The sequence below is a fragment of the Gossypium hirsutum genome, chromosome A11, assembly GCF_007990345.1.
Source record: "Gossypium hirsutum isolate 1008001.06 chromosome A11, Gossypium_hirsutum_v2.1, whole genome shotgun sequence".
NCBI classification, from domain to species: Eukaryota; Viridiplantae; Streptophyta; class Magnoliopsida; order Malvales; family Malvaceae; genus Gossypium; species Gossypium hirsutum.
This window is the reverse complement of record NC_053434.1, coordinates 110,249,827-110,262,100: the sequence shown is the minus strand read 5'-3', so window position 1 is coordinate 110,262,100 and position 12,274 is coordinate 110,249,827. Positions and strand designations below refer to the sequence as shown.

The window sequence follows — 12,274 nt, the reverse complement described above, 5'->3', positions numbered from 1 at the left end:
AATTGATCTTTACTACAATTCAAAAATTGAAAATGAATAAGTAAAGGAAAAAAAAAACTTACATGAACAAAAACAAAGCTTAAAAATACTAGGATCGATAAATGTGAATCTAGTAAAAAGACAAAAAAAAAATCTATGGATTTAAGGGTTTTTTAAGATGAAATCACAAATAAAGAGAAGAAATAATTTACTCTTACTGTTATATTAATAAAAATAAATTTAATATACTCATTTTGTCCCTTTATTCAATTTAATATATGTATAGAATATGAATTTACATTAAACAAGGAATAATTTAAAATTTATAAATAAATAAATTAGCATTTTTAAAAATATCTAAATTACTGTTATTAAATTTTAATGTCTAAATTATCCCTATTGATTTTTTATACAACCTAAAATACCCTTACTAAGTTTTGATATTGATTTCGAATGCTCCCTTAGGAGCTAATTTTATATAATATATAGATTAATAACCTTGTTGTCAGATTTGTATTAAATTTATTATTAGTTGGATTTTCATTTTTTTTAAATAGAAACTTCGAATATTAAAATGTCACATATTAAAATTCAGTACAAAATTCTTGAAAATAGAAACAAAAACTTAATTGCAAAAGTTCAAAGAATATGAGGAGTGAGGGCATAATTAAACCAAGTTATATGATTGTTGGATACACATAAGTAATGATTTTTACTCTTATTAAATATTGAAAGAGGCTCATCGTTGTTTGAAAAATGAATCAATAATTTAATCAGAATAAAGCTTAAACGTGTGAGACTCAACTTTGTCTTTCTTGTTTCTGTTTTTAAACATAAAACATACATCATAAAACAAATAATGTGAAGAAAAACTTTATTTAAATGTTAACAAAAATCAATTGACCAAATGAGCATGCATGATAGCAACGCTAACAAACCTTCTACCACTTTACCTTTGTTTTATTACTTGGATAAGTTTTGAATAGCGTTGATAAGTTGATTAAAAGTATTATTTTTGGGAAAAAGTATTACTTTCAAAAGAGAAGGATAGAAAATACCCTGAAAAAGGGAAACAAGGAGTTGGTGGATGAGGTCTACATGTTGAAATCTCGCTATAACAAATTGAAATCTTTTTAAGGATAAGTATATACTATACACTTAAGCCCCTACTCTCTTATTTTTAATTTTAACTTCCAAAAAAATCCTACTACCCCAATGTTTAAAAGGTGAACCAAATAAGAATGAAACTACTCAACATCATACATTACACAGCATAAAACCAAACATTTGTCAAATACATTGAAGAATATAGAGAGCTTTCTTGCGAGATATTTATCTACTTTTATTGAATAAATATCTAAGAATTAAGGACTTCTTTAGTCCTTGAATATAAATCAAAGAATAAGGATGTCTTTAGTTACAATGTAGGCTTCCTTTAACAAAGGGGGCTTTTTTAAAATATTAGGCTATTCAAATAATACAACTTTCTGATTCAATTAAAACTGAACCTGAACAGATAGAAACAAAAATCAAATCTACATTCATATTCCAATGCCTGAACATCTATATATATTCTATATATATATATATATTTAAACCGCAAGTATCCTCAAGCTAAAGTCCAAGAATTTATCAACATCATACATACCGTACCCACTTGAGCTAGTGAATCAAATATAAACCGAAAGTTAAAATACATTCTATTTGGTCCCAAAGTTCTTCACTAATCCAAAGATTTGATACCAATGTTCCCCACAAAATGTCTTCCATTTTTTTTTTCTGTTTAAATGCAATATAACCCAAATGATGCCAATAGATTAACAAAGACTGCTACCAATGTTCCCAATATCTTTCGTCGTAATGAATTTCAACAGAACTAATATCCAACAAAAAAGGCATAATTGGAAGATGAACCGTCTAATCAAAGCTTGACATCTCATCTCATCTTCATCATGAGGCTTTTCAAAAAAGTTGCAATGAAATTTCCGGGGGTGACACAACTTACATTACGTTTCAGCAAATAAGTTCATCTTCAAGATAGTTATACTCAAATGTGAACTCCGTCTTAATTCTCTGACACCTGAAAAACAGCATCACGCAACATTAGCATAAAAACAGATAGTTTAATTGAAAATGTGATTCAGCCAGGCAGGTATTACGTTAGGACTTGGGTGTATCAGGTATGGGAATGCATCAGACACAAGTATAGTAAGATCTTTTAAGTTTTTCATATACTTGGAGAAACCTTGGAGGTCATATCTCCATATCCGTATTCAGAAATGAGCGTCGGACATGGATAATTCTATAAAATGAAGAATCCAAGCAACATAACACAGGTATATGATGCTTTTTGAAATAAATGAGAAGACTATCCTTCCATGCCAACAACTTACCATCCATGTTGGTGGTCATCATTTGCTATGTGAAAATCAAAGTATACATAGGTTCCCTGTTCAAATTCATCAGTGGCGATTTTTGGTTCCTCATGCCGCTGAAACCATGTGTTGTATTTTCTGTGGTATCTCCAAGACTGCTTCTTCAGTTCCTTTGCGGCCAGATATTGTTGGTAAGTATTCTGCACAAAATTTTACAAGTCGGAGAGCTCAACTGTCACCAAGTTCTATTGCAATAAAACACACACACACAGGGCAAGAGATAGAATAACCTATTTACCTGCTGATAATAAAATGCAAAGAACAGTGTATCAGTGCCAGTGCCATAGCCATCTAAGCTTATGCGTTCCCAGAATGCAGGATTATTCACAATCGGTGCCTGAACTTGAGGGTAGCTAGCAGGTGTTGCAGCAGGGTGTTTCTGCAAAGTACAAACAGATAACAAATATAAGAACCTACACTTTTGTTGTTTCTTGGAAAGTAAAAAAAGAGTGATGATTATCGGAAATCCCATACTGGAGTGTAGCTCCTAGCACGTTCTGAGTCTTTAGGTTGGGGAATTTTATAGTATGCAGCCTCAAGCATCTGCAAATTGTATAGTTGATCATGCATTCCTCCAGTATTCATTGAGCCACTGAGGTTGTCACCAATGGCACCAAAATCAGTAACACTTCTCCTGCCAATAACGCCAAGAACACTAGAAGACTGGTTAGATTGCAAGGGTTGCCCAGGAGAAAGATCAACATCCCTAATAACTTGAGCAGGTTCTGTCAAGGAGCCTGACACAGCAGCCTGCAGTGAAGAACCATTCACAGACCACTCACGTCATCTTCATAACTAACAATTTATGCAACCAACATTCACCTAAACCCACACTCTATCTAGAAAACAAACAGTTTTTAAACCTAAAAGAAAATGAAACTATTACTACTACATAAATTCAGCCAAACATCGCTTTACTCTACCTAGTCAAACCCATGCACATGTAGTTTTACAAAACAATGACATATGATAGAGGAAATACACAATCAACTAACTGGACCATCTGGATTACCAAATTAAGTGACAAAGTTACTGATGATTCTAACAAAAGATAGAACATGCTCGCACAAACAGTACCACACCAGCTATAATGCCTAAAGCATACAACCTTAAGAGGTATTCAACATACCGGAGAATCAATTGCATACTGAGTTTTCATCTCATCCTCGTTCATGAGATTCTTGGCAAGCCCAGAAGTTGGAACAGCTTCAGAACTTGAATCATCAGGTAAATTGCGCGGTTGTTGTTCCTCAACTTTTGCATTCCCAATGTCTGCATATATACTAAGCTCTGGTCAAGACATGGTAAAAGAACACGAAACGCTCAGCATACAACAGTAAAGCAATCTGCTACTTTCCTACATGAGATATATGGCCACTCTGATAACAAGTATTCTAATGATAGCTTATTCTATTCAAATATGTTGGAAAAAATTATTCCATCCATTGCTCCATAAAACATTTTCTTGTAGGAAAAACAAAAGTTATTCTCCTTGAAAAAGGTTCCCTTGGAAATTGTTTTCTGAAAAGAGCTGGATTTACTGTGAAACCATACATACAATAGCAAAAGCTCAAAAGAAATAAATAGAAAAACCAGGAGCAAGAAGAAGTGCATAATTGGGCAGCCTGCTACTCTATATACAACAATTTAGTTTTAATGAGCCTCCTTCATTGCATGCACTCATAAAATTAGATGATATGAGATCCCTCACAAATCCCTCAAAGAGCCAATGCTTCAGAAAGAATAAGGTCCAAAAAGAAAATCAAGCAAACTGAATGTTACCCCCATCCTTTGGAACATTTGTTGCCAATGCCTGCTGACTAGACTGTTGTTGGATGGGATTTTGTTGCTGCTGTAAGCTGGCAGCTGTTACACTATTAAAACCAGATGCTTGGCCACCAAGTCCTAGACCCGATTGGATAGAGAGTGAAGAGCTTTGAGAATTGAACTGCCAAAATAAGATCATAAAAAGATTATTTACTATTTGCTTTCATGACAGAAAGCTAACCAGGTTCCCACAAGTTTGCAGTGCATAGATATTCATGTGTAATATGAACAAGCAACAGAAACCTAGATTTGCATTGAACTTTGTAATAAGTTGAACAACTTGGTTCACGAAAAGGAATTCATTTAAGAAACAGAACCTGCTGCATGAGTGGGGCTTGTTGTGCAGAAAACTGCTTAAGATTTCCTCCAGCGAGAGGAGGCACACCAAGCAGGTTGCTATGGCCTTGTTGCTGCACTTGTTGAAGCCGTTGCAAATATTTTTCCCTCATATCAGGTGCTATCTCAGTTCTTCCACGAAACTGCCCCTGAACATACAAATGCATTAGCAACTATATTGAACATGAAGAATGTATAGCACGGGTACAGTCACCTGACAGACTAACATACCGGGTCATTTTGATTCTGAAAGGAGCTTCCAGGCCTCCACTGCATACCAGAAACCATTGAAGGGGAAAAAACTCTGCCAGGTATTCCAGCAGATTCACTAGGATTACTAGAATCAACAGATGCACCTCCATCATTAGCCTTGGCTGTCTGAGGCAACATCATTCTGTTACTGAGAGGGGATACCAAAGATTGCACCATGCTACTGTTCCCAGGTCTTTCATCAGTCCCCAAAATAGTTCTTTTTGCCATGTCAGAGACTGAAGGGACCACACCAAGGGCTCCATTGCCAGAAGCCATACTTCCAGAAACAAGGGGAATACTAGATGAAGGCTGACCTGAGAGGCCTCCTCTAGCAATGCCTCGTACACCAGTATCAGTAAGAGATGGAGAAGGCCTACGGCCAGGGAAGCTTGTGATATCTTCTTCTTTTGTATCATTTGGCAAATTTACAGGAGATGAAGGATTGGTGGTGCCTGTGTTTTCCAAAACACTTCGAGCAGAACTTGAACCTGGAAGAACAATTGGAGGTGTTGAAGTACCAGACAAACTATGAGGTGAAAGATTCAGTGGAGCAGGGATTGGATGGCTTCCACACGGTGTTGCTATAGCAGAAGTAATTGCGCAACTTTTCGAAGGTGGAGTCCTTGCTACATCAGAATTACTATCCTGGGAAGCTGTATCTTCTGCATGCTCCAGGGGGGAACTAACCTGCTGATTACATTGAGTCTTGATCATTTCTTGTACATCAATGTGAGCATCAAGCCAACAACTAATGACGGAGTAACTTATATAGGTCAACCAACATACTTTTATACATGTGACTACATCATTAAATATCCAACAGATGGAGAGAACAGAACACCTACCGGCAATTGAGATGTTGATGATGCCAAAGATGGCTTCAATCCAAGAATCGGTGCAGCCTGCCAAACATTAAAATTTCATTTTCTAAGTTATTTTCCATGAAAGAAGCCATTTCATTAATTTTCTGTTAAAATATCACTTAAGAACCCATTTGTTACATTGAAATCAGTGAACACCATAACACAAGATAAAAAAGGCCTTTTTTTTGGTCAGTTAAAAGATGGTTCAAGTACAACTTTTAAAAAAATTAATAAGCAAGTAACAGCATGTCTCAGTAAATCACAATTTCACAAGAGAAAACTGATTTGAATTGGGTTCTACAAGGCATGGTACTAGAATCTTCAAGCAGAACCAAAATGGGAAAAAAGAATACAAGATTTTACCTTGGAAAGAGGACCAATAGCAACCAGATCTTCAAGAGCATCCACTTTGTCTAAAGCTAAAGAGTTGTAGAGCTCATCAACATCACTAAATTCATCAAAGTCCTCCTACACAAAAAATCAGGAAAGATATGCATATTTAACAGTCAAAACCCACGAAAATGACCCAAAGAGATCATATTGCTGATGCTATTCTTATAAAAACAAATGATTTAGAATTAAATGGAAGATCCTTTCAACACCCAAAATTGCAATAAAGGAAAAAAAATCATAGAACAAAACCTGATTACGTTCAACATAATCGTCCAAGAAGTCTTTCACATCATTGACCTGCTCTGGACTCAATTCATCATTATCCAATAATCTCAAAATCAATTCTAACTTCATTATATGAGCTTTGTGTCGGGTAATTGATGTCTCCAAATGTGTCTGAAGGGCAAAAACAATAAAAGGAAACAAAGTTACATCAAAACAACATACGTAGTCTCAAAATGTATTTTCTCGTTCAGTTCTACCAGTCTAGGTGGTTTCGTCTTCCCTTTCTTCACAGAAAGCCCTTCAATCTCAGCTTCAAAACTATCAATCTGGGATTCCAACTCTCCAACCTGCTCAGGGAAGGAGTTCACATTACATGCTAGTTTCGATTCACTAGGCATAAGTGCCTCCAAAACAACATTATATACAGAGAGAAGTTCCAGGCTAGTGGAAGTTAAAATGATTTTTTTTTTGAAAAAATACAACAGAAAAAAAATATTATGGGTATAACCAATGAGTTGCAGCATTTAAGACACAAGCAAGAAAAGGGGGCAGAAAGGTTAGATTTCATACCACATTGTTCAACCAATCCCTTGTCTCTGATTTAGCCTTCTCCTTTGGATCCTAAAATGAAATTGATGCATTACAGATAGTAAAACAAAATGAACAATACCGAGACTGCATGTTTCCAATCAATATTAATATCATCAAGTGAGGTGGAAGGTTTCAAGATGTAAAGAATTATATAAAAAGCTAGCCAAGATGTAAGGAATACGTAGGGAAAAGAAAAAGGGGTTCAATCTTGTATCTTTTACTACCAACACAAGCCCACAACTATTTTTGACTAAGATGGTTGAATATCAAACAACAACAAGGTCAAGTATAAAATTACACCAAATAGAGGTCTGTACTCCACTCTATCCCAGAATGAACCACTAGTTTTCTATTTTAGAACACTAACAGGTAATCATTTTGTTATGAGTGCAATGGCACAATATAAATCCGTACAGCAGACTCCATGTACAGACAAAAGGCTTAGTTATTCCTATGTTACCTAAAACACAGATCTGTCTGGTACGAGGAATGAAAACGGTAGCACAAATTGCTAATTGTTTGGAACATAATTCGATAGGGGTAGTCTTCTTTGGTTCGTTTAGTAGGAACAAAATATGATTTTTTGGTTCGTTTATTAGGACCGAAATACAATTTATCAGTACATTAAAAGTTTTTATAATACATATTTCATCTTAATTAAAATAATATAAAAACATATTTTATAAATAAATACAATTAATTTTCATAAATTTATTGATAAAAAATTGTAAAACCATTTTATATTTTTGAGAAATATAACAATAATTATAGCTTAACGCAACAAACAAACCATTTATCGACAATCTTTAAAGGAAATAAATTGATAGAAGCACAACAATTTTTAATACTTCGTTTAAAAAATAAATAAAGAAAGAATACATTTATTATTCAGTGGCTTCTCTGGTTGAAGCCCTCTTCTGTATGCTCGATTCATTGAATTGGACCGCAAACAATTGGGATCGATCGATCAAATTTGAAAAATACAGCATGTAAAGTGATTAAGGTAACTCTGGTTTATTCTTATAATTCATTAATAGATAATAAAACAATCAAGAGCTATGCATTGCATGGTGCTTACAGTTTTAGGCTGTTGACCCAAGCCTTCTTTAGAGAATGCTTTTGTCTTAGTCTCTTTTTCACATATCTTAAATCTTTCCATTTCACGCTCAATTTGTTTCCGAGCATCCACCAGGGCCTGCTCATAAGATGCACTAACCTATGTTGACAGAAGTCAAAAGCAGAAAAGAACAATCCTCAGTTTCAAATCAATAAGAACAATTATCGTAATAATAAAAATCTTAAGCATCACTAGAGGTAAAGGTGATTCACAGCACCACATAAACACAGTGTGTAACAACTAACAAATGCAATTACAAGTACAATTACAAGAATTATTTGATGAAAACATACTGAATCAAAACAATCGCTTAAAGAGACAAGGGATACAAGTAACGAACTTTTTTATCCTTGATCTCACTGGACTGAATCCATGTCTTGATCTGGTCCCTATACCTTTGCAGCTTCTTGATTTCCTTCTTCAAGTCTGCCTCAAACTTTTCCTTCTGATTCGCATTATCAGTATCATAAACCTAACACAACATATGCGATTTTTCACTATAGATAAACTAAGAGTCGAACGAAAAAAAACATCATTCAATTCTTCGACACGTCTTTCTTCCTTTTTAAATTAAGAAAAGGAATGGAAAACAATCTAAACATTAATCGAGAAAATCAATAAGCCAAATTTAAAATAGTTCAAGAACACTTCAAAATGGAATGAGACTATAGTCACAGCAATGTTCGCTTCAATTTCACAGGAACTAAAACTAGAACTATCATTTAAGCGTCTACTTCCCAGCATTTCCTCGGAAACCAAACAGAACAGGTAAAACAAAAAAAAAAGGAAAATGAAAATGAAAAGGCATATTTGCATTCATGAAACTTCAACGGAAACCTTGTTCCAGATGCTATCGAAGACATCAACGCCTTCCTGGACCTTCTTCAGAACACGATCGATTTCTCCTTGAAGCTTGCGACTCGCTCCCATTCCGGAATCGGAATGTTTCGAAGGCGAATTACAGAGAACTTATTTCAAAATGATAAAATGAAAAAACCCTAGCAATGATTGATTTTTCGATTTTACGCGTCGAGTGAGAATTTCCGTTACCCAGCTAGTTTTAAGAGCGTTTCTCACTTACAGAACACCAACCATAAAATCCTCAAACAATTAATAAGAAGAAGACGGTATATATATCGGGATTCGGGAGTGGGAACATTGGAGTCCCATACGGCATCGTTTCGATACAAAAAATGAAAGACTAAATTAAAGATGGGCCGAGCCGTTTCATTACAGAAAGCCCAAACACTTCTCACTTTTCTTTACTTTTACCAATGAATTAAAAGGAAATAAATTAGCGATTTTTTTAATTTTCTATTTATTTTAATTTCATAATTAACCTTGAGAAGACATATTTTACTCATTTAAATTTAATGAATGATTTTTTTTTAAGAAATTTACCGGTGGGAACCCGATAACTAATATTATGTACTTTATAGGCTTATTAATGGTAGATATTTACTACAAGTTTTAAAACCGTTTCATATTCAATACGAGAATTGAACCCTCAATCACTTATTAATATAAAGAGAAACATTGCTAATAGAGAAATAAATTTAAGTTTTGAAATAAAAAATATTGATTTCATCATCTCTCAAAAAAAAAACATATTGATTTCATCAATTATATAATATATATTAGCATGTTAAATTAAAAAGTTATGATGTACAAACGAAAAGCAAAGTCTTTGAGCACTTAATAACACTAATGCTCTAATCAGATCAGTCCACCATGTTCCAATACATGAAAAACACAGTGATTAGCTGCTAATATCTATATGTTTTATGTAGTTGCTGCAAACTTTTATTCAATTAAAGATTGAATTGGGTTTTGGTTTTTTTCAAGTTGATCATAGATGAATCACAAAGTACAGCATTTTCTTCTCCGAGCCTCCGGTTCCGATGGCACTTCTGTCACTTTCGGTTTATCTACCTACGAAGATCGATTGATGGATCCCTTTTCAGTTCCAGCTAAGGCCATTCAAATCAAACTGTTTGCAGCTTGAAGCAGCATCGTTTTCTTCATGGACATTTAAATCCAGCTTTGTTTCAAAATAAGGTAGTCTATTAACTGTTTGCAGCTTGAAACCTTCTTGATCTTCATTTCTGCCATTAAATTTCCCCTCAGAGAAGCTGCCATGCCATTTCTCTCCTTGTAATCCTACACTCATGGATAAATCACTGGTACTTCTATCAGCAAAGAACATTCTTCTTTCTGCATCATTGCCTAGTTTCATGTCGGTGAATGGTTTCAGCTCGGTTTGTGGCAGCAACCGATCTTCCGGTACATGATCTCTTTGCTCCATGAATGAAGTGCTGTTGTAAGTTCTTAAACAAATCCCATTGTTGTGTATTTCTTGCTCTTTCTGAGATCCATCACATGATGTCAAGCAACTATCCATTGAACAATCAGTAGGTGGAGTTGCTTGTGTTTGTCCTTGCTGGGGACATAAACCTTGCAAGTCTTTCAAATCCGGAAACGCGGAGTTCAGGCATTGGTTGGACACTTTGGACACTAATTCAGATAGCTGAACTTTGGCTGCTTCAAGTCCCATGTTACCCAAATTTTGTCTTCCAAGTGTCTCTTGAGCTTTCTCCAACACTGCCTGTAAGTATTTCCCTTGAGCCTCAATACGAAGCTGTAAATGTCGCTGCACCTGGTTCGATATCGAACTTATCAGACCATGGCTTAACTAAACTACAATAAAAAGCATTACCAAAAGGAATGTTATGTACCTCAAGCTGTTCATGCAGCCTTCTCTGCACTTCGATTTGCATTTGCAACGCTTCGCCGATTTGTAATCCTCTGTAGTTCATCAACATCAAAGTCAATACATGAAAAAAAAATACGATTGACTACAAAACTATATGTGAAAAGATTATTAATCATTAATCATCTTACTTGTTTGTTTGAGGGCCAATACTTAAGTTATTCATGTGAGTTCCAGTTGCTTCAGACATTCTATCTCCTGCCATTGCAACAGCGCCTATATCCATTGAGTTTAAATTGTTAATTATCATAAAAAATGAAAAGCTCTAAACTCAAAATTACTATTTGAAGTTTACTATATCCATTTTATAAGATGAAGGGGAACACAGTCATCTTACCTATCTTGTTGCTGCCATTATTAGCTTGTCCATGGAGATTCTTACTGAGTCTGTATTTCTGCAGCCAAAAGGAGAGATCTAATTAGCCCTTGTAAAATATAAACTAACTCGTCTGCACCGTGAAACCCGAGGTTTCACTGGATGATGTCGATAAATTACCTGCAGATGACTCTTGAGATGGTATAAGGTAAGGCCAGGAATCCCCATTAGTTTCATTACTGTTTTAGGAGTAGCCTCTGCAACACAAGGGAAAAGAAAAAGGTGCAATCATTTGTATTAGCCTAAGACAGTTTATGCATGGATTTAATCTGGGATTTGTTCAGATTTTGTGTACTCACTGTCGGCGCCTCCGAGCTGATTGACAGCCTCGATGAACCGCTCATGAAGATCGGGCGTCCACTTGAGTCTTGGCTTGGCGTCAGTTGAAAGAACAAGACCAGAATCTCCAGGGCCATTCCCTCCTTGAAGGAACAAATGCCTCTCAGGGTGAATGTTCTTCCCTTGATGTTGGTACATTTTTCTGTCTCCAAAAGAAAGTACTCAAACATGTAAGTTGTTAAGGCTTGTTGTTGAACCAGCTACAACTAAATAACCATGCTCGGTACACGTATCGGCTTCGTTCTTTTACCTGATCCAGTCACTTCGATCTTCTGTTCTTCAAGTTTTCCACAGACTGCTCTTACTTAATCACTTGTTTTATGACCAAGTCTTACAAGCCAAAGATGAACCCCCAAGCAGGGCTTTTTATAAAGCAAGATAAGAGAAGCATAGAATCTGGGACACAAGTAATGGAAAAACCTGACCGAATCCAATATTCACAGTGAGTGAAAAATCAACATTGCCCCTTCTACTTTGTTAACTGTGGGCCAAATCAAGTCTACTTTCCATTCTAAGACAGTACAAGCCATTTGAATTCCTCAAAACACCTCAGGACTTGCACTAGGAATTGATCCACCAAATATAATATATGTATATGTATATATGTATGAATGTATGTATGTATGTACGTATTCGTCCCTACTGGCAAAGGCAAAGAATCATATTCCCAGATATTAGAGTTGGGGAGTTGGATTAGGGGAATCCACTATGTTGTGCTTGAGAGCTCTTCCATGGTCTCAATTTCAAAGAAGATTCTTCAACTCTTATACC

General features: G+C 35.3%; 2 protein-coding genes across 4 annotated transcripts; both read right to left on the bottom strand.

The window, feature by feature from the left end:
* Positions 1–1,549: 1,549 nt before the first annotated feature.
* Positions 1,550–9,126, bottom strand: LOC107888554 (CCR4-NOT transcription complex subunit 3). Of its 2 annotated transcripts, none has more exons than XM_016812711.2 (16): positions 8,856–9,126; positions 8,359–8,490; positions 7,980–8,117; positions 6,881–6,931; positions 6,568–6,657; positions 6,335–6,481; positions 6,056–6,160; positions 5,675–5,731; positions 4,809–5,519; positions 4,559–4,726; positions 4,197–4,362; positions 3,544–3,686; positions 2,889–3,164; positions 2,653–2,793; positions 2,373–2,554; positions 1,550–2,059 (listed from the first exon to the last, which is right to left on the bottom strand). In XM_016812711.2, the coding sequence occupies exons 1-16, from the start codon at positions 8,946–8,948 to the stop codon at positions 1,993–1,995; spliced, it is 2,667 nt and encodes an 888-aa protein (XP_016668200.1). In that variant the 5' UTR covers positions 8,949–9,126; the 3' UTR covers positions 1,550–1,992. The 2 variants fall into 2 exon arrangements, with proteins under 2 accessions (XP_016668200.1, XP_016668207.1); XM_016812718.2 differs by having other exon boundaries at positions 4,809–5,516.
* Positions 9,127–9,632: 506 nt separating this feature from the next.
* On the bottom strand, positions 9,633–12,020 carry LOC107888571 (myb-related protein 2). 2 transcript variants are annotated; one of them, XM_041081719.1, is made up of 7 exons: positions 11,754–12,020; positions 11,464–11,649; positions 11,285–11,361; positions 11,126–11,183; positions 10,920–11,004; positions 10,754–10,823; positions 9,633–10,674 (listed from the first exon to the last, which is right to left on the bottom strand). In XM_041081719.1, exons 2-7 carry the CDS (start codon positions 11,639–11,641, stop codon positions 9,979–9,981), a joined length of 1,164 nt encoding a protein of 387 aa, XP_040937653.1. In that variant the 5' UTR covers positions 11,642–11,649; positions 11,754–12,020; the 3' UTR covers positions 9,633–9,978. The 2 variants fall into 2 exon arrangements, with proteins under 2 accessions (XP_040937653.1, XP_040937652.1); XM_041081718.1 differs by having other exon boundaries at positions 11,464–11,645; positions 11,754–12,015.
* Between the last annotated feature and the right edge of the window lie 254 nt (positions 12,021–12,274).